The sequence below is a fragment of the Micromys minutus genome (genome assembly GCF_963924665.1).
Source record: "Micromys minutus genome assembly, chromosome: 19".
In the NCBI taxonomy this organism is placed as follows: Eukaryota; Metazoa; Chordata; class Mammalia; order Rodentia; family Muridae; genus Micromys; species Micromys minutus.
The window spans coordinates 30,606,158-30,632,477 of NC_137954.1; the positions used below are offsets into that span (position 1 = coordinate 30,606,158).

General features: G+C 36.8%; 1 protein-coding gene and 1 pseudogene across 3 annotated transcripts in view; one reads left to right on the forward strand and one right to left on the reverse strand.

The window, feature by feature from the left end:
* NYAP2 (neuronal tyrosine-phosphorylated phosphoinositide-3-kinase adaptor 2) overlaps positions 1 to 26,320 on the forward strand; it is a gene marked incomplete at both ends in the record, with an annotated part of 237,240 nt that overhangs the window by 87,843 nt on the left and 123,077 nt on the right. Inside the window, one exon of one of the 2 annotated variants that reach the window (XM_080932764.1) lies at positions 12,497 to 12,798. In XM_080932764.1, the coding sequence (XP_080788890.1) occupies positions 12,497 to 12,798 (302 nt within the window). Of the gene's footprint in view, positions 1 to 12,496; positions 12,895 to 26,320 lie in introns of both variants that reach the window. The other variant, XM_080932765.1, reaches the window with a different exon arrangement.
* LOC308432961 (26S proteasome non-ATPase regulatory subunit 13-like) lies at positions 7,239 to 8,301 on the reverse strand (annotated as a pseudogene). Its single transcript has one exon. The product of its transcript is annotated as a 26S proteasome non-ATPase regulatory subunit 13-like (transcript).

Consider the following 26,320-nt stretch of genomic DNA (forward strand, 5'->3'; position numbering starts at 1 on the left):
ATGACCTGCTTTCTGGATCACTGAGAGTTTGCATATAACTGTGTGTTCATGTGGCAGAAGCAGTGATGGAGACCTGTTCTGTTCTCTTTAGTAAGTACATAAATACATAAGAGATCTATGTTCTGGTATACTTCTCTCCCAAACAGCCCTTCCACATGCCTGTACTCTGGTGTTTGGTGAGATGAAATTGGGCAAAACATTCTGTCTGTAAGCACCTATTATCAGCCATCTTGGGAGATAACCTCTAAATTTCTTGTGCTGCTTACATTTATTGCAATACCCTCGATAAGTGTTTGACCATTATTTAAATAATTATAATTGAGAACTGAGAAAGGTTTTTTTCTTACCTAAATTTAGACAGTCATATATAGGTAATTTCATGTTTCTTATTTTTCATGATACAAAATATTTAGATGTAGTTGAAATATTTCAGCAAGGAGAAGGAAATTTGATGCTTAATACTGTTAAATACAACACGTGGAATGAATGGAAACAATGGAGAAAATTTTTCATTTTTTAATGTATCTTATCTTTTCTGTCATAGTTTATTACAACAGTGAATGAAATGATATATAAAAACCACATTTTAACACCTGGCATAAGCCTCCAAGAAGCATCAATAGACAAACAGACACAGGAAATTGATGTCTGGAAAAGAACATAGGAGGGTGAAGATATTAGAAGCAAAAGAGCAGAAAACAGATATCATAGAGGATATGAAGTGCTGAAATGAATGTTTTAGCCCAAGGCAGGAAAGCTTTGAAAGAGCAAGTGGGGCTCAGGGATGACATTATAGTTAATGGTGTGTGTATAATTTGGGAGAAAATATGAACACAGCTTAATTTTACAGGAGCCACATTTCCATATCAGAATAGATTGTATGATGATATATAAATATACATATATTATATATATTACAATATAGCTAATTATTTCATTGCATAGTATTAAAATAAGAATGATAAAGCAATACATTAGTAGGCTGTGCTTTTCTCTGCATCATATCATGCTGACCCAAGTTGCCTTTCCTGTCAAGTTATCAGCCTTTCCTTTCTTATAACTGCCTGAAAAACATCATCTTGGTTCAGTTAGGACTCCCTGAAACATAGATGCTGCAATATTTCACATTGCTTCAAAACAAATAACATTTAGCAGTTTACATGCTTGAAGTGTCTTGGGTTTGATCTAGTTTCCAGCATAGTTAGATTCAGGGTCTGGAGAATGCTGTACCACAGTAACCCATTAATAACTCTCATATTCACAAAAAGGCCTAAATTTCTAACACAGTGCATGAGAGTAACCATTTTCTACCCAAGACGAAATATTTGCCAGTCATGGTGATGTAAAGCTCTACTACCAAGTTGTGTAGGGGAGAATACTGTCTCTTAAAAATAATGGTGTATGTTTACTCTAGAAATCCACCATTTGACTATTTCTTAGGTAGACTTACTTTCTTTGTTTTACCTTCAGTGAGTAAGGATTTACTAGCATAATGACCAGTTGTAATTGTGAACTCTATGAGATCTAGAGTCACCTAGGAGGTTGTATCTGAAGATGCCTTCAGTGTTGTGCTCATTGTATTGACTATGTATTATGGGTGAGACCCACTCATTGTGGGTCTAGCCTTTCCCTGTGGAAATGCCTAATATGAATTAATTTTTCTCAGTTACCTGATTATGGGTCTGAACTTCAAGCTCCTAATATCTTTTCTTTTATTGAAGAACTTTATTTTAAAAAAACACAGATAAATGTACAAATTTTAAGCATTTTTGTATAAAAGTATACAAATACATTTTTGTCATTGCTTGGCTTTTTTTTTAAAGGTTTGATAGTGTGCATTAAGATCTTACTAGTTACAATGAGCATAATGTACATGTAAAACAGGATGTAACCTTGAATTAGTCAAAGTTTTCTTGGTGTGTAAGGAGTAAACATAATGGTTTTTTCTTTTCTTTTTTTCTTTTTTTTCCTTAAACTGCACACAGTCTGTGAGTTGTTTCTGGGGTGTTCAGAGCTTTCTGGGGTTAGTATCCAATTATCAGTGACTGCATATTATGTCTGTTCTTTTGTGGCTGGGTTATCCCACTCAGGATGATATTCTCTAGATGCACCCATTTTCTTAAGAATTTCATAAGGTCATTGTTTCTGATAGCTGAGTAGTACTCCATTGTGTAAATGTACCACAATTTTTGTATCCATTCATCTACTGAAGGACATCTGGGTTCTTTCCAGCTTCTGGCTATTATAAATAGAGCCGCTATGAACATTGTGGTACATGTGTCTTTGTTGTATGTTGGAGCTCCAACTATCTTAACTCCCCCACATCAATGAACCTTTAGTCATGAGTCAGAATAAACCTTTTTCATCTGAAATTGATTTCTTGAGAGTACCAAATCATGACAACAGAAGAGGCTAAGATGGCTGTGGCTATAGAAGAGAAGAGTCCTCTCACAGCTAGAGTTGAGGGACCAAGAACAGCCACTGTGCTCACTAGTCCTGACTGGCCATATATATGTAATACAAACATATATAGTATTACATGTACTACATACTATGAGTATGTAAATGTTATTTTTACAGTTATCACTTGACAAACATTAAGCCAGCCATGAGTAACCATGCCTATTTCTCTCTGACTTTCAACTTAAGGCATTATTACCTTAGCGTATGTATGATGTGTTAGCCTCATGAATCTTTGTATGCCCAGTTTTCCTAAACATAGACAACGGTAGTTCTGTACATCATAACAGGAAGGGGCTCTGTTTTTTTAACAGGAGGCTCCAGTTAGTGTCGGCTGGGCAGTGTTTGAGAATGAGGCAGAGGTCAGCACTTACTCTTGCACATAGAAAGCAAAAAGAAGAGCACCTCCAACACAGACTCTATAGGAATTTTTTTCCTAAATGAAGTCAGAATGTTGGCACCCTGGCCTTTGTGACTCATTCACAGTGAAATACGGATGTGAAGGAGCCCAGGGTTTACCAGGGCAAATGATCAACTTGGTCACAGGCAAACTTAACTGTGTTGTTTACAGAATTGTCTCTTCTTTTACTTCAAATGCGTTCATTTACTTTATGGTCCATTTACTTTATGTTACCAGATAAGCAAATAGAAAAGAATGTTCCAGCGCCTCAATAGTTCGCATAGGTAGAAATACACTAGATTTGGAATTAGTACCAGAAATGAATTTCTGAGCCTAGATGTACAGAATCGCAACTGAAAGCATCTACTAAAGTTAGGAAAGACACAGGCAGCTCTTCTTCTGTTTGCCTACTGGTTTTTTTAGACAGACTTTTAAAAAGATGCATGCATATATGTGCACAGAGAATAGAACTGTTTTTTTTCTTTTTTTTAAAACCAGTTGTTACCAAATATGTCTTTATTATGAAATACTGATATGTTTGCTTTGAAATTATTCATAGAAGCCATATGCCTTTGTCACATTTAAAGTTGACTTCTGATCCCAGGAACTAACCTTTCCCAAAAGTTTGTTTCTATCTGAAAATCAGCCATTCTCAAACATACCAATCAGGACAGATTGGCAGATGAGAGCATCTTGGTGATCAGAACACTTTTAAGGTTCATATTTCTCAATTTCCTTCTTCAATCACAATTGCAAGTGCTTTGAGAAAATTAAGCAAGCCTTTGAGAATGTTCAGAACAGAAGGCTTCTATTTGCTTAGGATGTCTTGGTACTTACAGTTAAATATAAGACTTTGTTTTAATTTCCTTTGCATGAAGGGTTCTTTTTTTTGGGGGGGGGTGGTTTTGTGTTACCATATGCTGTGCTTTACATATGTGGACTCACCAGGGAAGTAGAGATCTTCTTAAGAGAATTCAGTAGGACAAAGCTTAAAAGAAAACACTTTAAAGCTAAGAGGTCAGTTATGTGCCATATATCAAATTTATGCTATAGGTAACTTAGAGGTCCCCTCTGGCATAGGCAATGAGTTAGTTGGACCAATATAAGTATTTAATAAATTTTAAAAAGTGACAAAAAATTCAGAACCTAAAGATATTCAGTTACTGAGAGATATCTTAAAATATATAATGAACACACACACTTAGGCATATCATACACATATAACATACACACATACTGTATAATATATATATATATGTATGTATATATGTATGTATGTATGTATGTATGTGTGTATATATATATATATATGTATATGTATATTGCTCAAATTTTTAGGCCTGTGCATTAGACAATATCTGCTTCATTACATGTGTTAGCCATTTAATCTTATTATTGTAAGAAAATACTTGACCATTTGATGAAGTAAGGGTTTCTTTCAGTTCATAGTTCTAGGTAGAGTGCATCATTGAGGGAATTTTGTGGCCACAGTAAAGCAGCATGAGGCAGCTTGTCACTCATGTCTCAATTTATGAACAGATGCTTGAATGCTATTGTTCAGCTCAGTCTACGTTTTATTCATTAAGAAACTCCAGCCCAAGGAATGGTGCTAGTCATATGTTAGGATGGGTCTTCCTACTTCAACCAGCATAGTCAAGAAACTCCCTCACAAACATGCCCAGAGAATTGTTTCTATGGTGATTATAAGTCTTGTCAAGTTGACAATTAAGATTAAAGGTCACAGGGTAGAAGCTTAAAAAGTATGTGACCCATTACATCTAGAACAACCTATTACCCTTTGCTTTAAGCCACACTTTATTCTCTGCATTTTATGGTGGTCATTCTGACTAAAGACAACTTGATCTTGCTTCCTTACTTCCACTGTGTGAGAAGAAACAGACCTGTTTAAATTCAAGATTATGAAACTTGTTTTTATTTTTATAACATGTGTCAGGCTTAGTCTATCTTGAGTGCTGAAGTCTTACTGCAAATGACTTTTTTTTTTTTTTTTTTTTTTTTTTTGCAACCCACGTAGCCTTCACTCTGAGCCAAGTAGTTCTACAGTAGAACTGGTTTCTCACTTTCTCAGCATCACATATATGTTCAGTCTGAAACAGGGGAGTGACCTATTTACAAGAGCATTTCTTCCTTTTGAGTGTCACATTTGTTTTTATGCTTTCTTGTTGTGACTAGTTTGGCTTCTGAGTCTTATGGGTTGGATTACTAATAGTGGACATTAGATTTTAGCAGGTCTCTCAGAGGGTTTCCAGGTTCTTATGTCCCCAAGTAAGAAACTGAATACAGACACACAGCCTGTTGCATCTGAAGCAGGTTATTAGGTAAAGGTAGGAGAAGGCTCAGCACACAGAGAGAAACTTCTGGGTCTAATGATAATTCTGTACAAATGCCAGTGCTTATGGGTTGTATTGGGAAGGCTTTGGTGGCTCATCTGTCTAGTGTGGACTTTTCTGCACTTGCTGTTTCTTATAGCTCTACATTCAAATTCATTGTCACATGTATCATTAGCATCTTCACCCTCCACCCAGGCATGTGTGCATTAGTATTATAATGAGGGCTGGAGCTCCTACTTATTGGTAGACTGCTGTCATAGTGTGTGTAAAGCCTTATATTTATGGCTTAGTACAACAAAAGTAAATAAATACATTAATTCACAAATGCATAAATATATATACATAAATAAAAGTATTTATTTTGAGTTTCTATAACAAGTAATACATCACCCATAGACACTTTGGAGTATCTCTATGCCTGTGTCATTGGTCTGATTTAGTAGGGCCAGAGATATTTACAGCCCTCTTCTTTCCAAAATGTTTTTAATTGTGCTAATTTTGTAAGGCTTTATGTAAAACCATCTGGTCTGAAGAATATTTGGCTTTGGTATGTCATATGTCAGGTTAGGGTCTCCAAGGATACAGAAACTGAGTTTTACTGAGGAGCCTTTCTGAGAGAGATAGAAAGGAAGGAGATACAGAGGTGGAGAGACAAGCTCAGCCTTGGTGCAGTTGTTATCTACAAAAGAATGGGAAGGACAGACATTTGAAAAGGAAGAGCCTGAGAATCTGCTGTAACTATGGGAACCCAGAGACAATGATACCCCATATGGTGTAGGAAGAAACTCCCATAGCTCACATGTCTATCCATTGGCTGGGAGCTTTCCAGAGACTAGAAGGCTGTGGTATATTTTGAATATTATAGCTGGATGCTGGAAGTCAACTGCTCACCTCTGAGAAGATTTTCTATTGACCCATATCTGTGATTCACACATATTGTCCTCAAGATGAACAATATTGAAGGGACCCCTCCAGTAGTTTGCTGGTTCACATCTGTCTCATCCTAAGAAAAAAATGAAATTCAGTCAATGCAGTAAATTATGGTCACAATTACTGCAGCTTGAATAGAGGTGGCAGTTTACACTCACAATACCCCTCTTGCATTGCCATTAATAAATTGTATCCTTGTATACTCATTTGCTGGCTACGGTGGTCACAAGACTAGTGTTTTTCATGGGAAGCTAGAAATTTCTGTGAATGTGAACTCTATGACCCAAGTCTGATGCACATGACCTCTCAACTTCACAAGTGAGCAAGGGAACATCAAGAGACACTGAAAATGGCTGGAGAGATACCTCAGCTATTAAAGGCTAAGGCTCACAACCCAAACTTCCAGAAGCACCACAGACTATCTATCACCCACGTTTTATATTTTTTTTTATTGCTTGGAAAAGCCATCCTATCTGTTCCTGATGATCAAGGTCAGCACTCTTATTGATTAAGAGGATGCTTCTCATTTTATTTATTTGTGTATAATATATATATATGCAGACTCACCTATGCTTGGATCTATGAAGTACAGATGTCAACATCAGGTGTTTTCCTCTGTCACTGTGTATCTGCTTGTTCTCTTTCCTTTCTTTCTTTCTTCTTTCCTTTCTTTCTTTCCTTCCTTCCTTCTTTTCTTCCTTCCTTCCTTCCTTCCTTTTTTCCTTCCTTCCTTCCTTCCTTCCTTCTTTCTTTCTTTTATACAATACAAAGGCATTTATTATAAAAGCACTCTCAGACCAGAATAAGAAAGGTCCACTTTGGTGGATTTTGGTGGAGACTGTTCTGTCTCCATTCCCATTCATGCCCTTCCTCATCACCTAGTTCTGAAGCTCCCCTCTCACTGCTTGCAGGCTACAAAGACCTTCTCCAAGTCCTCATATTCCCATCAGTGACAGATCTCTGCTTTTATAGCAAAAACAGTTACCACCCCTAGCAGAATTCCAAACTCTATTCCAAATGAATACAGATATCTGCTGATGGTTTCAGGGGTCACCTTGCCTTGCAAGGTGAGGCAGGGTATGCAGGACACTGGGGTACTAGGTGAGGATGTCTTGAGGCTGGTGTTCCACCAGCATCTCATGCTCTTCACATAATTCACCAGAGCTCCAGACAGTCTTTCATCTCCTTGATCTGCTGCAAATTCAGCACTCAAGGCTGCACCCATGTTATATGAATCTGCTACTTTACCTCGTCTCTGCTGACCCTCACCAGCCCTACCTAGAGTGCCTTCATCACCAACAACTCTACCATGTTGACAGTGATTTTGGCCCTTTTGGCAATTTCTTCAAAAGTAAGTTGTCTGTAGTTGGCAGACCATATTAAAGTCATCTCTAGGCAGACTTCGGTGTCTAGAGCCTGTCTACATCAACACTATTGAAAGCATACAGGGTGTCAATTAGTCACTGCTGGTTAGTGTTCCTCAATGACTCCAGCACAGGGTGCATGAGAAGTTCTCCAAAGTTAAAAACTTCCTCTCTGAGAAGTCCAGTCAGCTCCAGTGTGAAGGCTCTCTCTTGTTTTTCTGGTATTGGCAGATCCTTGATATCTATACAGCCAAGAAAAAGTATAGCATCTTTGTAGTAGGACATGTGCTTTCCAATTGTTGGATAGTATTTACTGGAGAAACCATAGCAATGACTGTGAACTGTCATACCAGGGAGATTTTTGAGCATCTCTTCAACATCTTCAGTGGTTTCCTTTGTAGCCTGCAGATTTCCATGTTTAATTTTAGAGCACCGATGCTATCTTACACAAGATGATGGCTTCATCACTACTTTTTACCTTCTCACGAGTCTTTTCCAGAAAAGTTAGAGCCACATTAGGATCAGCCATCTGTCTAACCACATGAGGAATTATTTCTACCAGGAACAAAGGATTTATTTTCCCTGTTTTAAAATTCACTGATGAAGTTTTCATAAAGCTTAATGAAACTATCTCCTTGAGCAAAGCATGGGTCCTTCAAAAAAAAAAATCAAGTACGTGAATTGTCAACTGATACCACAACTTCTTCATGTATAGCTCTGCCAAACAGTACCAAATGGGAGCTTTTCCTGGCCCAGAGCTCTGCCTCTGTTGTAAGAAGGCTGGAACATCCTTCATGATTTCAGAGCTGGGAACACAAACACTAAGCAGTCGGAACCGGCAGTGATTCTTTCTTTCTTTCTTTCTTTCTTTCTTTCTTTCTTTCTTTCTTTCTTTCTTTCTTTCTTTCTTTCTTTCTTTGAGACACAATCTCTCCCTAAATCTGGAGCTGACAACAATTGGTTTACTTTTGTAAAGACTGAGAAACCAAGATCATAGAGCTGCATATCATGAGGGCTTTCTGTTTTCATTATATCTACAGCCACATGGGAAAAAGAGCACATAATGCTATATTGCAAACCTTCAACCCTTTTATAATCATTAGAAACCCTTTCAATAGACTTTCTGATAAAATACCTACCATTTAGTTATACTTTCCAACATAGTTGAATTGGGGATTGCATTTCTAACACACATGTGCTTTTGAGAATGCAACCAATCAACAACAAATTGGAAACAAAAAGTCTTCCAGTGGGCAAGTGGTCATTTCCTCAATTAATTTCATCTATAATTGTAAGTTTTCTCATCATGTGAGATCTCACACACACACCACTATTGCTGTCATATGATCTCTTTAATCCCCTACTTATAAGAGGGGCATACATACCCACATACCATAGTAAAACTTGTAACACCTTCCTGTTCCAAAGTATATTCCCTGCTGTAATTAGCAGATTGTAAATGTAAACTTACACACCTTAAATGACTAAGTCTTATGGGTCAATGTATTTTTAGTCATGGCCACTCTTTCATGTGAAAAGAGCATTTTAACCCACCAGGGGCTGACTGTAGAATGAAGACAGAGTGTGAGTTAGAACACACATGAACAAACATGTAGTTAGTACTGAAGCTAATGAATCATTGCCACTTTCTGATAACCTGAGAAGATCTGACTGATAAGTCGGAGTCATTTTGCATTTGTTTCTGGCAACTCTTTATAACAGCTATTTTCTCTTTGATGGAAACCTTCTCTCCAGGGTTCTGGATTGTGAACAGTAGAAACCCAAGATAATGTTCTGAAGGTATAGACACACAGGTCATATTTACAAACACCTACACTTCAGATGGGATATCTTGCAATTAACATATTTTGTTAAAAACCCTCAAATATTCAGCAGATTCAGAGGCTGACTATATCCTTCCTTCCATGATCATCAATCAGCATGCTTTAGACTCACGATGCTTCCAAATTTCTTAAAATTAGTTGTGCTGTTGTCCTCAACTATGACTTGAACAAAGACCTATGCACATATAGTTCATTATCATCCACACTTTTGTTATGTATTTCCTGCCAGGTCAAACTCAACTTGCATCTTTACCAGCTGTTGTTTGAAGCACACATTGTATTTCACTTGCAAGCGGTGTTACGGTGTATAAAAGAAAACTTCATGACCAAAAGCAGCATTGCATGAAATTGCTTTGTGCTGATAAAAAGATAATCTTGACATGAAGCTGCAGAGCTAATTTTCTGTCTGGGAAGAGGTACAGGTTCTATTTAGGTCAAAGGTAACAAATAAATTGCTGATACAATTAGCTCTAGTAGCTGTCTCATAAATGCCTATGTGTATTAACACATGCATAGATCTCCCTAGGTGAGCATGTTCCTGGCAAAGAGGCAGCTGTCTAAATAAATCTTTAAAGGAGTTTTTTTCAGTGATACAACAGAAATGAGGAAGAGGCATACAGATGAAAAACAATTTAAAGCAAAGTTATATGAAATCAAATATCTCACTTTCTATGGGGAACATCAAAGCACCACAAACTAAAATCTTTTCTTACTGTCAAGACTCCCCCTCCCCAACCACTAAGCCCATTTCCCGAGTACTAGTTAATGATTTTTCCACAAAACACTTTGTGAAAGCTTCTCATCTGTTTCTTGATTGATGTTCTTGAAACAAATGCAGAAATTAAAATGCACAGAGACATTAAACTGGATGCTTCCTGTTTCTATAGGAAACTGTATTTAACTGAGCAACATGTTGAGGTCACGTGAGCAACATGTTTCACATGTCCATTGCCCATCTTTATCACTGCTGCCCATGGTACTAAGATGCCATGGGTAGTGCCTAGACATTAACATGCACAAAATATATTAAGTGCACATATATGACATACATACAAATTTTGTTGGAGTAGCAAATTATTTTGTGTGTAAGTGCTAGAATAAAACTGTCAAGATCTTGTTGGGTCTTCTGGCTTTTCCCCACAATACAGAGGTAATTCTCATTTTGGAGAAGAAAAACATTGTAGCAGTAAATATTAATACAATATAATGGTTGCCATTCCATGCTAGGAGTTATTACTCTCTGTACCCAGTGGTCTCTTGCCTCCATGGCTAGCTCAATCAATTATCAGCTGTCCATTTACTTCCCATAATGTGTCACCACCATGCCAGCCCCATGTAACAACTGTGCATCTTGAGGTAAAATCAAAATTCTTGAGGCTTGCAATTTATTAGTCAGATTTATATCAGTAAATTCTCACCCCACAAAATGTCCACACAATAAATGCAGAGCCAATTAACATAAACTGCTTACCTAGATAAGAAAAATTTTCCTGCAATTATTCATTCCTCCTAAGATATTCATAGCTATCGGCTGGTATTTAAAAATGACACGGGCCTAGGTCATTCTTCTCCTCCACCATCTTCTCTTCCTCTTTTTCTGTTCTATCTCTCCTGCCTCTCAAAATCTCATCCCCTGCCCTTCCTTTTCACTACCCAATCACAGACCTTGCCTCATCTTATATATATAGACATCAACCCACAAAATGTTTTGTTTCCTATTGATCCTATTGGATTTTGGTTTTTTAAATTGAGTTACTTAGGGATGGAGAGATGGTTCAGTGGTTAAGAGCTCTGATTACTCTCCCAGAATTCCTGAGTTCAATTCCCAGCATGGAATCCTATACCCTCTTCTGTTGTGTCTAAAGACAGCTATAGTATGCTCATATATATCATATAATAAATATTTTTTTAAAAAAAATTGATTTACATATTTATTCATTTATTTGCTTATATCTTGCTGTTTGAAACTAAACCCAGGGCCTCATCTATTGACTAGTGAGTGAGATAATATCTGCAACCCTAATATTATACAGCATGATGAATATTGTATACTATGAGAGACACAGCAAATAGAATTAAAAATCTTACTTTGAATTGCATCATTTATGGAAATTAAAATAAAATCAACATTTAATACTTAAAAAAAATCCTGTATACTAGAAAGGCAGATTCAAGAAGTTTATAAAATTCATATACTCTGAGGTTTTTTTCCACAATTGCCACATTTCAGTAAAAGGTAAATATTCTATACATGATTTTTCTATTAGGTTTTTCTTTTAGTGAATGAACTTGATAGAGGAAAAGCAATAGTGAAATGTATTTTCTCAAAAGTCATGTATGTATTCATGATGTCTTCTTCATAAAGAGTGACCATTATGTACAGTAGAGAGAGAGACCCTAAGAAGTATTTCCTCTGTGATTATCTGAACTTCAAACTGAGGTTACCCCTTTCTAAATTTTTCCATGTGAGACCTAAATATTTTTCCATGTGAAACCCAAACAATATTAAATCTGGATTGTTTTAACAACTTCACTCCTCAGAAAGCAGAGGTCTACCAGTATCAGGTAAGTTTTACACTTCCTTAAATGCTTTTACTCTGTGAGGTGGGGGTTGCTACCTAATGGCACCATCTTTGAAACATCATTGGTTGGTAATGTTTCTAAAAAATGAAATGACAATTAAGTCATCAGTTTGAAATATTTTTCTTCCCACTTCTACTGTTCCTGTTTTCCTTCTTCCTCCTCCATTCAGTGTTCTTCCTTTCTTAACCTTTCTCTTCCTTCTTCCATTTTTCTTTGTTTCTAACTTCCCATACTCTCTTCTTCCTTTCTTCCTGCTCTATCTCCATGTCTCTCTCTGTCTTTGTCTGCTTATGTCTCCACCCCAGGTTTCATTCCTAGTCTTTTTCTTCTCCTGCTCTGTCTTCCTTTGTCCCTTCCTCCCTCTCTCCCCCTTCTCTCTCCCTTCCTCTGGCTTTTACCCCTCCCCAGCCTTTGATTATTTCCTCCTCTTATGCCATTTAAGACTGGTCTGTAAGTCAATCAGTGAGAATCTTCAACTTTTAAAATCAGGCTGGTGATATCTGTGCTTTCATATATATCCTGGCTGCTTTCCTTCTCACAGGTGGTCTGTGCTTTGTCTTACAGGATAGGAGGAGAAGTAGGCCGAAGCCAGGACGCCAGCTACGTGGGCAAGCATTTCCGCATGGGGTTCATGACAATGCCTGCACCTCAGGATAGACTCCCACATCCCTGCTCCAGTGGCTTCACTGTGAGATCTCAGTCCCTGCACTCTGTCGGGGGCACTGAAGATGATGGCAGCTGTGGATCACGGAGACAACCACCCCCCAAGCCCAAGCGAGACCCCAGCACCAAGCTTAGCACCTCATCTGAAACAGTCAACAGCACTGCAGCCAGTAAGAGTGGAAGACCTCTGGAGAGGACAGAAGGTAAATTCACCGTGCCTACTTCCCACTCACCTCCAAGGGCTTCAACTTCAGGACACCTGTTTTCTTCCCCTGGGTCCCAGGAAAGAAACATCAAGGGTAGGAGGAATTGTAATGTGTTGTCAAATAATGCCCAATCTCACTTAATATGCAAAATCAGAAAATCCAGACAAGTCAGAATGCTTGCTCTAGTATTTATGGGGCCCCAAATTCAGTCTTCAGTACAAAACAAAACTAAGCACGGCATTGTATAAACTTTATAGCCCATTTAAGGCTTTGACTCAATTTAGAACTTATTTTTGGCTAGAAGTATATCTACTATTTATATTTTCTTACTTGTATCAAATTCCAATTTACATAGCTGAAAGACATATTAGGTAATCATTAGGTCTTATGGGGAGATTTTAATGTCAACAATATATGAAGAAAAATTTATGATCATACCTTTTAGAAATAACCACATTTGACATTATTTCATTCTTTGCATATTTGTATCAGCTAAGTATTTCAGTCCTAGCTTCACAAGTCTTGTTTCTTCTTTTGTAGTTTTTTGTCCTCTACATTATACATAAATCAAACATAGCTACTTTGGGGTTATAAACACAATTTTGGTCCCATTAGTCTTATATCTCACAAACTCCTTAGTCCTTCTTGAATAAAGGGCCCATAGATTACCTGAGCTTTTTCCAAAAGCTGTTTGACTGGAGTAGAGCCATAAGTGAGCTTGGACACAGCTATCCCCCTCTGCAGAGTGTTACAACAAATTGTCATTGATGGCTGGTTTATGAAGAGTGGCAACTCATTTTTCAAGCTCTGTTGATAAGCTTCTGAGCCAGTATGATCTTCAAATAAATCTCTCCTCAGGTTTTGTAATCTTGTTTTCTGATATTTTCTCTTTGTATGTGATGGGAGTATAAAAAGGCTAAGTAATCTTGTCTCAGAAGATTCTATTCCAAAGACATTTCTTCCCAAATGCCATCACACTAAGCTTAAGTTTTCAGCATTTGACTGTCGAGGGACACAGCGTTATGTCCTTTGTTCCACAACAATCAAATACCGCTGTCAGCTGTGAGGCATCCCTTAAGCTCCACAGTGCTGCCAGTGGCCAGTGGTGAGTCTAGAGCAGAATTCTGCCAAAACCTTTGGTTTAGTCTTATGTCAGCTCCACCCTTCCCCGAGCCCTGGAGATCACATTTCACACCTGTTTGCAGTAAGAAGAAGCCATGTCATCCTTTCTCACCTGATAATTCTTTGACAGCTGACATTTCTAGTTCCTCGTGTAGGTTCTGGTCTGACTCTTTGCCCAGTTCACACACAGTGTGAGACATAAGATGTCTGTGGACAGCTGGCTACCTCCCCTTCACCTCTCTCACCTCTTTCTTCTTATTGCTACTTAGAGATAGTCTCCGTAAATTAATAAGTAATACAGCTAAATACCTGAAAAGGGAACAATTTCTTCTGTTTTAAAGAAGAAATTCTTTAATATTCTGTTTGTGTTTAAAATCTAGATGTCTGTGTGAATATATATATATATATATATATATATATATATATATATATATATATATATGCAAAAAGCAAACCACATGTGCACACAAGTGTGAAAGTTTGAGACCACAGCCCAGGCTGCTCATTACATTTCTGGTCTTATATTATCATTGTTTATATTGTGGCTCATTTCCATGAAATCCAATTCAAAAAACCACTATTTCTACATAGAAAAGCTTACATCACAAGGATTTACTTATTGTCTATCTTATTGGTCACCCTCAATGCACAGCCTCCCTGATTAGCTATAGGAAAGAATAAGTTAGCAGGCATTTGTTATACTGTTTTTTTGTGTATGTGTGTGTGTGTGTGTGTGTGTGTGTTTGTGTTTGTGTGTGTGTATGTGTGTGTGTTTAAACTCATTTCTCTTTATCTTCTTAGCATCCATAAGAATTTGGAGCTCTTTTTGTGGTTCTGGGTTGGAAGTGTGTCTTAAGCCTTGCAACACTCCACATTTACACTTTTAAAACAACAGACCATGAGTTTCCTTATTAATATAGGCTGTGACTGGTCTTCTCTAAGTTTTAAACATTGTTCTTAAGTCTTCTCAAATATTTAAACATGACACCTTCCATTTTTCTTTATTCTGCATTATTTGTGCCCAAACATCAACCATCTTCTGTTTCTACTGGCCTCCATGATCAAGTAGACCAGGTTGTTTGCCAAAGACAATTATTGAATTCGGACATGAATCTTTGAGAGATGAGGCCTGACTGCAGTTCAGCATGGACATAGTGGAACATCCTGTACTTACAGCATTTTGGAGACAGATTGAAAGAACCTTAGTTCAAGACAAGCTGGGCTACAAAGAAAGCTTTAGGAGAACTCAAGCTACAGTGATGGTAAAGGTTCAGCTACAGACCATACCTTGCAGCCAACTCTTAGAAGGAGTGTGAGATCCATATCTATAGAGCATCCCTACTATGAAGAAAGGAAAATGGAATGCAAAGGCTGAAACTAGGACCACAGTCAGGATCACCTGCTCTCAGAAGACACCTGGATGGCTGTCAATCACTTAAAATGCAACAGATTTTCATCTACTTATAGTCTATTGAGTGGTCAGTTCCTGAAAGCCTTTATTTTCTCAGGTCTTTTCACCAACTAAGCATCAAAGATTCCTCAGAACTAGTTATCACACAGAAATAAGCCCTTCAGTAATTTTTTTTTGTTTTTGATTTTAAGGCAGACATGAAAAATGACTCAGGTCATGTAACAAGGACTTCGATGTTAAAATTACTTGTCCTGAAACTTATGGACTACCAGGCCCAAATTTAACATTTGTCTTTAGAAAGGAATTCTCAGGATAAACCAGGAAGCCTACAGCTGTGTGTGTGTACACGGATCTTACATAGGCTGCATGATGCTTAGAATTCAATAAAACACAGAACAGCATTCTCTATGCAAATTTACCTTTCTCTTTAGATCTCATAAGAAAGGGACAATTGCAAAGCCATACACTGCCAACTGTTTTCTAGTAAGTTATGAGGATAATAAAGGCAGGGCTGAATCAGGGCCCAGTTCAGAGATGGGAGAAATAATCTGGAGTCCCAGTGTATGTACACATATATCCACACTCAAATCCAAAATTATTGAAAAATGTACGTTGACCTTTTATGAACCTGCAGTTTGTTATAATCAGGAGCTAACTGCAGTTTATTATACAGCTCATGATTTCTTTACCAACTCCAAGCTGTCAACATTATAACAGAAAAAAAATGTGACTTTTATACATCTTAGCTTGTCTTTTCTTTTACTTTTTTACTTGAAATGTCAGCAAAATCAAAATATTGATTCAGGGTTATTAGAATGATTTCCATGGTAACCAGCTGCTATTTAAAGAGAGGATTATGACTTCCCTGTGGATAAAAGTAAAAGGAAGTGGAATTTAGCAAGATAGCCTTTCAGAATTAAGAAAAAGGAAAGAAATTTGAACACACACAAATCACATACACATAAACTCATACTCACACACAAACATACACACAAGGACATATATACTACACAACATACACATACTAACACACACATACACAAGCACACACACGTACATACTTTACTCATATACATAGACTCCCACACACATGCTGGCACTCACACACACAAACACACACACACACACACACACACACGCACACACACACACACACACATGTACATGAACATGCACACGCACAAACAAAATCCACACAACAAGGAAGAGTAAAATTTGACTTTTACAATTTATTGCTCTACCACGTTCAAATTTACATTAGCCACTCCAGCTTAAGTTCTACAAAAGTTATGCCTTTAAACTTACCAGTGGATATCATAAACTGGCAATCATCAACACATAAATATTTAGATTGCTGGGTTTTCTTTTTGTCTATCTGTGGTATGGCAGTTGTTTCTTGTCATGAAATAACAGGAAAAAGACTTCTCTATAAAGAACAATGTGTCACATGAGCTGTTTCTTGTGTGTTATTCAACCAAGAATGTACTACGAAGCCTCCCTCAGTCATCCTCTTATTCTGGTGAGCCTGCTCTTCCTTAAAGGCAATGAAATGCTGCCTGGGCATTGCAATGGAATTCTATACAAAGTCAAGAGGCAAACTCTGACATTATGTGAGTGACAAAATGGCAGTTTCTTTACCTTTGAGATAACACCTGCAGTCCCAAAATCAAGATGCTACTATTCCACCCTCCTAGGTTTACAATAACTTGGTGCATCAGTGTTAAGGGTGTGTATGGTAAAAATAAGTTGCTGAAGAAATATAAGCTCAATAAAACACTAAATGCCATTAGCCGTCCTGAACACCAGGGTTGTGCTTGGCTTGACATGTCACAAATATTCCAAACAAGATGGAAGGGGAAGAGGAGATGAGTTCACACACTCTTCACCATGAAACAAGCAAAGATCACATTAAAAAATGAAAGATAAAAAGTGCTGGCAAAATGTGGAGAAGGGTCTTTTTGTATATACTGCTGGTTATGTTAAATGCTGTGGATATTATCAGAAAAGCATGGGAGTTTCTCAGAAAACTAAAAATAAAACTACAACAGGATCTACCATTCCCAGTACAGAATATACACATAAGAACAACACCTTTATTGTATCACTGCTCATACTTGTCAATCTATGGGATCAGCCTAAGACTGGAAGCTGATAATGAATAAGGACAATAGGGTGTATACATACAAGAGAATCCCCACCCCCACCAAACAATTAACATTTCCGTGCAACATGGAAAAATCTGAAAGATAATATGTTAAGCTAAATAAAGTAATCACTGAAAAACAAGTGCAACTCCAACTCACTTATTTGTGCAAGGCACTGTAACTGACCAAACAGAAGCAGAATAGGGTGACTGTTCCCAGGAGATACTATTAGAGTAAATAGCAAAAAAGGGATTCACTGCTAATTAATTGTAAGTCAGTTATGGTATATTTTTACACAGCACCGAAAGTAGTAGGTCTTACTTTATTCATTTAAAGATGTATTTTTTATTTTATGAGCGTATATTAGTGTTTTAATTACATATATATGCAACACTTGGTGCGATGCCACAGGGGCCAGAAAAAGGCATCCAGCCACCTAGAACTGGACATAATGGTTGTTAGCAAATGTATGGGTGCTGGAAACTGATCCTGGGTCCTCTACAAGAGTAGCATGTACTTTTTTAACTACTGAGTAGTCTCTCAGTCCAGATGTTAGTATTTTTACCATGAAAACCTACCAACATTGAGTCAGTCATATTAATCATCTCATTTGGTATCTTACAGCATATTATATCCTACATTCAACCCTTCATAACAGTAATTTTGCTACAATTATAAATTATACTATATATGGTTTTGGGCATAGAGGTCTGCAAAGGCATCATGATGTTCAGGCTTAGAGTCACCACCCTAAACAATTCAATCTCTTTAGTGTCCATTTACCTTTTTCCTCAAGTTGTTTTTAATGTTTTATTTACGGCGTTATGACTCTTCCTTTACAAAGCCATGAGAAAACAGCTCTGAATTGGCACAGCTATCCTAGTTTCTGATGCTTTTTTTCATGAACAATTGGTAGATTTATGCTTCTCATTGAATTTTACTTTTGTCAGAATCTAATGTACTGTGGAATGGCCTAGAGCTCTATGTGTGAGCACAGACAGCTTTGACCTTGCAGTACGTCCATCCCTTTGGAGATGCTGGCATTAAAGGCATGGGTTTCCACACCCAGTGGGAAATATTTCTTTTGACTCACACATGGGAGTGGAATCTACCTCTTACAATATTGTTAAGTTGTTCCTAATGATCTCCACTATAGCATTGACCCAGAAACCCAGTGAATGAGGACGTGTCTTTCGTCAGAGTCTTAAGAACCAAGCAAAGCCCATCACTGGGTTATCTAAACACAGGAAAGTAGAGCTTTCCATAACGTTATTTTTCATGCTTCCTCGTAATCAGCAAATACTTTGAGTCTGTCTACTATCTTGTATTGGGTGGATTCAACCAAAAGAAGTAGCCTTATTATTTGTCATCAACTTTATTTCTAATTTTTCATCTCAGTCTCTTTGACTTGATCCAATCACAGACCGAGTTATAATTAAAGGAAGGATTCTGAAAACCAGAAAACCTCCCATGACAGCCACAGAAGGTTTTTTTTTTTTCTTTTTGCATTTGTTTAACCAGTGAACAAATAGTTTCACACATTTTAATCTCTGTGTTTGTTGCTCCATGGCTGCTGGCAATTTAAAGATTCCTGTTTTTGAACACATAGCTTAGCCCTTTGGTTTTTGATTGTCCCCAGGGTCCTGGTCTGTAGCAGTTTGAGATAAGAAAAAACATTGATTTCTTTTTAAAGCAGACAAATTTATGATTTATTAATCAGCCACAGGAAAATAGGCATCTTACAAACTTGTTGGCAGAAGAAGTGAGAGAAAGAGGGTTCATGGAGTGCCAGACTCATAATAAGGCACGTGCTCCTAATGCAGCCATGCTTCGTTTCCTCCCTCAGAAGGGGCTACATTATTAGCAGAGACTGGTTAATACCAAGTCTTCCTGGGCTTTGAAATAAATTGTAAACATAGAGACTCAGAAAACACTGATGCTGAAGCCTTCAGATTATCTTTGGATCCCTGTCAGATTTACAGTAATTTTTATTGTGTTATTACATACTCTTCTTTCCTTTTACTCCAACTGTTGAAAATTTGTTTTATTAGGGAAATTTCATACTGTACACAATGTATTTGTATCATAGGTGCTCCCATTTTCTAACCCACCTTATTTCAGGCTTCTAGACACATCCCTTCTCAAATTAATATCTTCTTGTCTATCTCTCTCTCTGTCTGTCTGTCTGGGACTGAGTTTCCCAAAACTCAAAAATTTGGAAAAGCCTGTAAAATTCCCAAGGACACTTGCTCCTATTCGGGGTACAGAAGTAGCTTTTTGATTGCCTCCTCCAGATAACTGCTTCTGGCCATCTTAATATCTTTTTATGAATAACAGGAGGCACCTGTCCTTGGTGTCCTTCTAAGAAGTGCACTAAGACCCATGTTGCCTACAGTAAGAAAACATACACACACAAAAATCCTTAGTGAATTCTCCATCCATTAGAAGAGAATAGTTCTTATTCATTTTATGAGTGTGGAAAGCATGAGATTATCATGGAAGGCCTCCATTCCTGGATTTCTCTTTCCAGGTTAGCAGAATCACATGCTGCTTGGCTTCCGAGAATAAAAGCCATCTGTCAAACAGGCACTGTTCAGATAGAAATGGGGCTGTACAACTACCATGTGTAATTGCTCTTTGAATGAACTTCAAGGCTCAAGAATGAAACGTGTTGCAAGACAGATCCCTGTGTAATGTGTTTTACTCACTGTTCTTGTCATGACTGGGGCTGTAATACAAAGCACTAGCTGCCTTATTAATGGTCTAATCAGATACCTTTTACTGAGTCTACATTTCCATTGCTAAGACTCAAAGCAGGACTCATGATCTGTATTTTTTTGACACAAACTTGAGGCTTTCTACTGCTGGGAACAAATCAGTTTAAATATTGTGGCTTAAAACACCTAATTAATATTTCACAGTATACATTGGTTATATAAATCTTTTCAGAATCCCCTATGTTGTTCAGGATACAAACAAGATCCAGGGACTCACTTGAGGCTTAGGGTCCATGCCAAATCTTATGTCATGTTAAAATTTACTTTGATGCAATTTTGGAATACACAGCACTTTGCTTTTTTTTTTTTTCAAAGATAGCAGACAAGTACCTAAAAGCTGACTCTTTTCTTTTAGAGATATTTAATCCTTTTTTAAAAATTAATATATTATATTATATGCACATATAATGTGGTGTGTATGTATGTGTGTGTGTGTGTTTTCATGTCTATTGTTGTAAGTGCAGGTATGCATGTACTAAGAACACATTTGAGGACCAAATGGCAAATTTGGGTGTCGGTCTTTGACCTTCTCCTGGCTATCTGGCTTGTGTGATTCAAGACATGTCTGTCTCCCATTTTCTGAAAGGAGTATGAAGATTGCAAAAAAAAATTAAATTTACAAGTAAATGTCTGTCAGTACAAGCCTTCATGTAGGGTCTGGTGATGTAAATTTACACCATTAGCACCTTACCCAATGAGCCATACCCCAACCCCAAGATACACAGGGAAAGACATATAAAATCATGGACTATGTGATGGGTAGTATAAAACAATACAGTGGTTTTCTAAAATATTTACTTATATGAAGACAATCTAAAATACAATTTTCAAGGGATGGGGAGACAGGGCCACAATTGTACATATCTCTGTGTATCTTTTACCACACAGTCTGGTTTCACAGGTAATTCTGAATGGTGATATATTTCTATTCTGTTCAGTTTCAGTTTCACAAATAAGTCTTCTGGAAGATTAACTGCTCTGAAAAAAAAAAGAATGCCTTTTTTTCAGACATCTTTACTACATAAAGAAACTCATGCATTTAGGGAGCTTAGAGGAAGGGCAAGGTGAGTCACCATCCTCAAACCTGTAGTTCACGGCACCTCCATCAATATCTCAGTCCTGGTTTTGTATATGATATAATAGCCATTCAGGATGATTTAGAAGATGAGATTGTTTCTGCACACTCATAGGTTTATATAACTTTGCATTTCCTTTGGTGTTTTGAAATCCTAAATCTTGATAAGATTCATCTAGGTAGCAGCAGAATATGTGGTTGACATGCTGTAATAGTTTACTTATTTTGCCACGTACCTTTTAGTCTAACTGAGAAATGCAATCAAAGAATGCTTCACCTGTACCATTACAACCTCCAAAACAACCATGTGTTTCTCAATTAACACATCATTACAAAGAAGTGGTATTTCTCTCCCTTAGATGCCTGCTAGAAATTAACTTTATTATTTCTTCTATTTCAGTATTTTATTAAGCCATCCTGGCTCATTACAAAATTTATTTATTTATTTATTTATTTATTTATTTATTTATTTATTTATTTATTCCTTTTATTGCAAATTAATTTTTGCCCTTACATAATGTATCCTGATTACAGTTTCCCCTCCTTCTAGTCCTCCCAGTTCTTCCCCATTTCCCTGCCACCTCAGGATCCACACTTTTTTCACACTCATTAGAAAATAAACCAGTTTCTAATAGATAATTATAAAATGAAACAAAATATAACAAGATAAACAAAAAACTAATATGTCCAAATAGGACAAAACAAATAAATAAAATTTTAAACTGTTTAAGACAGGACGTAAGAAGGAGGTGTTGACTTAGAAATGAACTCTTTGGCATATTTAGGAATCCCATAAGAACACTAAACTGGAAGCCATAATGCATATATCTAAAAGAACTGTAGTGTAGACACACACACACAGAGAGAGAGAGAGAGAGAGAGAGAGAGAGAGAGAGAGAGAGAGAGAGAGAGAGAGAGAGAGAGAGAAGGAGGGAGGGAGGGAGGGAGGAGAGAGAGAATATGTAGCATATAAATAAAATAATATAATATAAAAGTTAAAAAATTAGATAATTTTTTAAAAATTCTGACATGAAATTGAAATTAAGGAACCTTCAAAGATGCTGTTGTGTTTGTTTTCTGTTCGCCATCTACCCTTAAGAGTAGTATGTTTCCCCAGTGATACTTCCTTGGAGAAAACTAAATTTTCATTTGCAAGTGGCTATTAATTGAAGACAGTTTGCGGGTTGTCTACTTTTCCTTTAACCTCTAGGATCCCATCTTGTGCTTTCACATGCTGACCCTGTGCATGCTGCCTTGATCTTTCTGAGTTTATAGGTGTGTCCATTCTGTTATATTTAATGGACTTTGTTTCCTCTGTGCCCTCCATCCCTCTTGGCTCTTACACTTTTTCACTGCATCCTATTTTAAAGAGTTCCCTGAGCCCCTAAAAGTATCTGATGGAAGTTAGTGTTCAATGTTCCAGAGTCTCTCATTCCCTACATAATGTACATCTGTGGGTCTATGTGTTTGTTCCTATTTGGTGCAGGAGGAATCTTTTCTGATGATGGATGAGCAAAATGCTGATCTACGAGTATAGACGAATGTCATTTGGAGTCAACCTATTGCTACATTCTTTTATTAGGACATTAATATTTCTTTTATCTCCTGTTTCCGGACTTTTTAGCCTTAAGTTCTTGATCACCAAAGCCATATTGGGTATGAGTTCCATCTAATAGAGTAGGACTTAAGTCAAATCAAATACTGGTTTGTTACTCCACAAGTTTTGTGCCACCACTGTCCTAACATATATGGCAGGCAGGATACCAGTACAGATAAAAGGATTGGAAAATAGGTTGTCTCTGTTTTGTCCTATGGTAGCATGCAGAGTACCTTCCTATACCAAAGCTATCTGAGTTTCCTCTTTTGACAATTCTATTTTTATACCTGCACCCAAATTTTAATTGTGTTGTTTCTTTGATATCTAGTTTCTTGAGTTCTTTGCGCCATTTGGAGGTTTGCTCCCCTATCAGATGTGGAATTGGTAAGAAATATTTTCATTGCGTAGGCTGCAATTTGTCCAAATTACAGTTTTTTAACCACACAGAAGCTGCTCAGTGTCATGAAGTTTCCATTTATTCATTCTTGATTTTAGTGCTTGTGCTAAAGGTGTTCCATTGAAAGAGTCTTTCCTCTGAAAATGAGTTAAAGTTATGTCCAACTCTCTCCTTTATCAAGCTAAGTGTATCTGGTTTTATGTTGAAGACTTTAATCCATTTCAAGTTCAGTTTTGTACATGATATTAAGTATGGATCTATTTGTACTCTTCTACCTGCAGTCATTCAGTTTGACCCACATCATTTGTTGAAGATACCATTTTTCTTTTCTAGTGTGTGTGCATTTCTGGCTTCTTCATGAAAAATCAGATGTCCAAAGCTTTGTAGATTTATGTCTGGGTCTTCAATTCAGTTCCATTGGTCAATGTGTCTGGTTTTTGCCAGTACCATACTGTTTTTATTACCGTAGCTCTGTAGTACAGTTTGAAGATGGGGATGGGGCTATTAATACATCAAACATTTCTTCCATTATTCTGAATTTTTCTAGATAGAATTGTTTTGTGTTTCTATCTGAAGCTGAAGATTCTCTTTTTGTAATCTCTGAAAATAATATTGTAATTCTGATGGGGATTGCATTGAGTCTGTAGACAACTTTTGACAGGATGACCACTTTTACTCTATTAATCCTACAAGTCCATGAGCATAGGAGATCTTCTGATTATCTTGTTTCTTCAATGCATCAAGGTTTTCATTATACAGGTCTTTTACTTGCTTGATTAGAGTTATCACAATGTATATTATTTGAGGCTATTGTGAAAGTACTATTTCTTTGAATACTTCCCCAGTCATTTATGATTTGTACATAAAATGGCCACTAATTTTTGTGAGCATTGATAAGCACCTTGCTGAAAGTGTTTATCCGCTGTGGGAATCTCTTGGTGGAATTTTGGGGTCTTTATGCATAAAATCATATAATCTACAAATAAATAAGATACTTTGACTTCTTCCTTTGTAATTGCTATCCTCTTGGTCTTCATTTGTCTTATTTTACGAGCTGGAATTTCAAGTACTGTATTAAGTAGACATGGAGAGTGGACAGCATTTTCTTTTTCTGGATTTTAGTGCAAGTGCTTTTTTAAATAGGATATTCTCTGTATTTACATTTCAAATGTTATCATCTATCCACCACTATGATTCCCTCTCTTCTCCAGTTGCTTTCATGAAGGTGTTCCCTTCCCCAACCATCCTGTCTACAGGTAATGCACCTTGGCTTTACCCTACACTGGAAAAATGCGCCTTCACTGGATGAAGGCCTCTTCTCCCATTGATGTCAGACAAGTGCTTTAAGTTTCTTTGCATTTAAGTTGATGTTGGCTATAGGCTTGCTGTAAACTATCTTTACTATTGAGATGCATCCCTTGTATCCTTTATCTCTCTAGCACTTTTTAAAAAATAACTTTTAGTGATTTAATTTTATTTCATGGGCATTGGTATTTTGACTGCAAGTATATCTACATAAGTGTGTTGGAAACTCTAGAACTGGAATTCCAGACTGTTGTGAGTGTCATGTGATTGCTGTCAACTGAACCAAGTCCTCTGGAAGAGGATTTAGCTCTCTTACCCACTGAGTCATCATCTCTCCAGGCCTCGCTCAGCAATTTCAGTATGAGCTGGTAATATATTTTGTCAAAGGCCTCTTTTATGTCTAATGAGATGATCATATATAGTGGATTACATATATTCATTTTTGTATGTTGAACCACCTCTGTATCTGTGGAATGAAGCCTATTTGATCATGATGAATAATTTTTTGGATATGTTCTTGGATTTGTTTTACATGTGCTTTATTGAGAATTTTTGTATTTGTCTTCATGAGGAGAAAATGGTCTGTAATTCCCTTTCTTTGATGTTTGGTCTTTATGTTGTTTGGGTATCAGGTTAATGGTGGCTTTGTAACACAAGTTAAGCAATGTGCCTCCTGTCTCTATTCTGTAGAGTAATTTGAGTAGTATTAGGGTTAACTCTTTCTTGGAAGTCTGAGCTGAAACCATATGGCCAATCTTTTCTTGGTTGTTAGACTTTTAATGACTGTCTTTCACTGGGGATTGTAGGTCTGTTTAAATTGCTTGTTTTATCTTAATTTGATTTTTATAAGTTCTATGTATTTAGAAAATAAATCATTTCTTTTGAATTTTCTAATTTATTGCACTGCCAATTGTTTTTAAAGTAAGGCCTTATTATTCTCAAGATTTCCTAGGTGTCTGTTATTATGTCCCCGTTCTCATGTCTAATTTTGTTCATTGTATCTGTTCTCTCTTCCTTTCAGTTAGTTAGAATAAGAATTTGTCAATCTAAAGGATTTTCACAAGAAACCATATCTTTGTTTTGTTGCTTTTTTTATTGTTTATATATGTTGTTTGGCTTTATTGATTTCAGCTCTGAGTTTGATTATTTCTTGCCATCTGCTTCTTTTGGATATGATTTCTTCTTTTTGTTCAAGTGCTTTTTGGTGAAATGTTAGATACTAATATGAGAAATATATCTTCAATTATTTTTTTTTTTTGTAAAATAGTCACTTAGTACTATGAAACTGCCTATTAGAAGTACCTTTATTGTGTCCCATATTGTTGAGCATATTATATATTCATTATAATTCAATTTTGGAAAGTCTTTAATTTCTTTTTAAATTTTTAATCTTGACTCATTTCTCATTCAGTAGTGAGGTGTTCAGTTTGGATGAGTTTGTAAAATTTCTTTTGTTTCTGTTGTTGATAATCCATGTTTAATCTGTGATGTTCAGATAGGATGCATGATGTTATTTCAGCTGTCTCATATCTGTTTAGTTTTTATCTGAGTATGTGGTCAGTCTCAGAGAAAGATCCACAGCATTCAAAGAAGAAGGTGTATTCTGTAATTGGGTGAAATATTGTATAAAGATGTGTTGAATTCATTTGGTTCGTAATGTAAGTAAAATTCATTTCTCATTTTAATCTTTG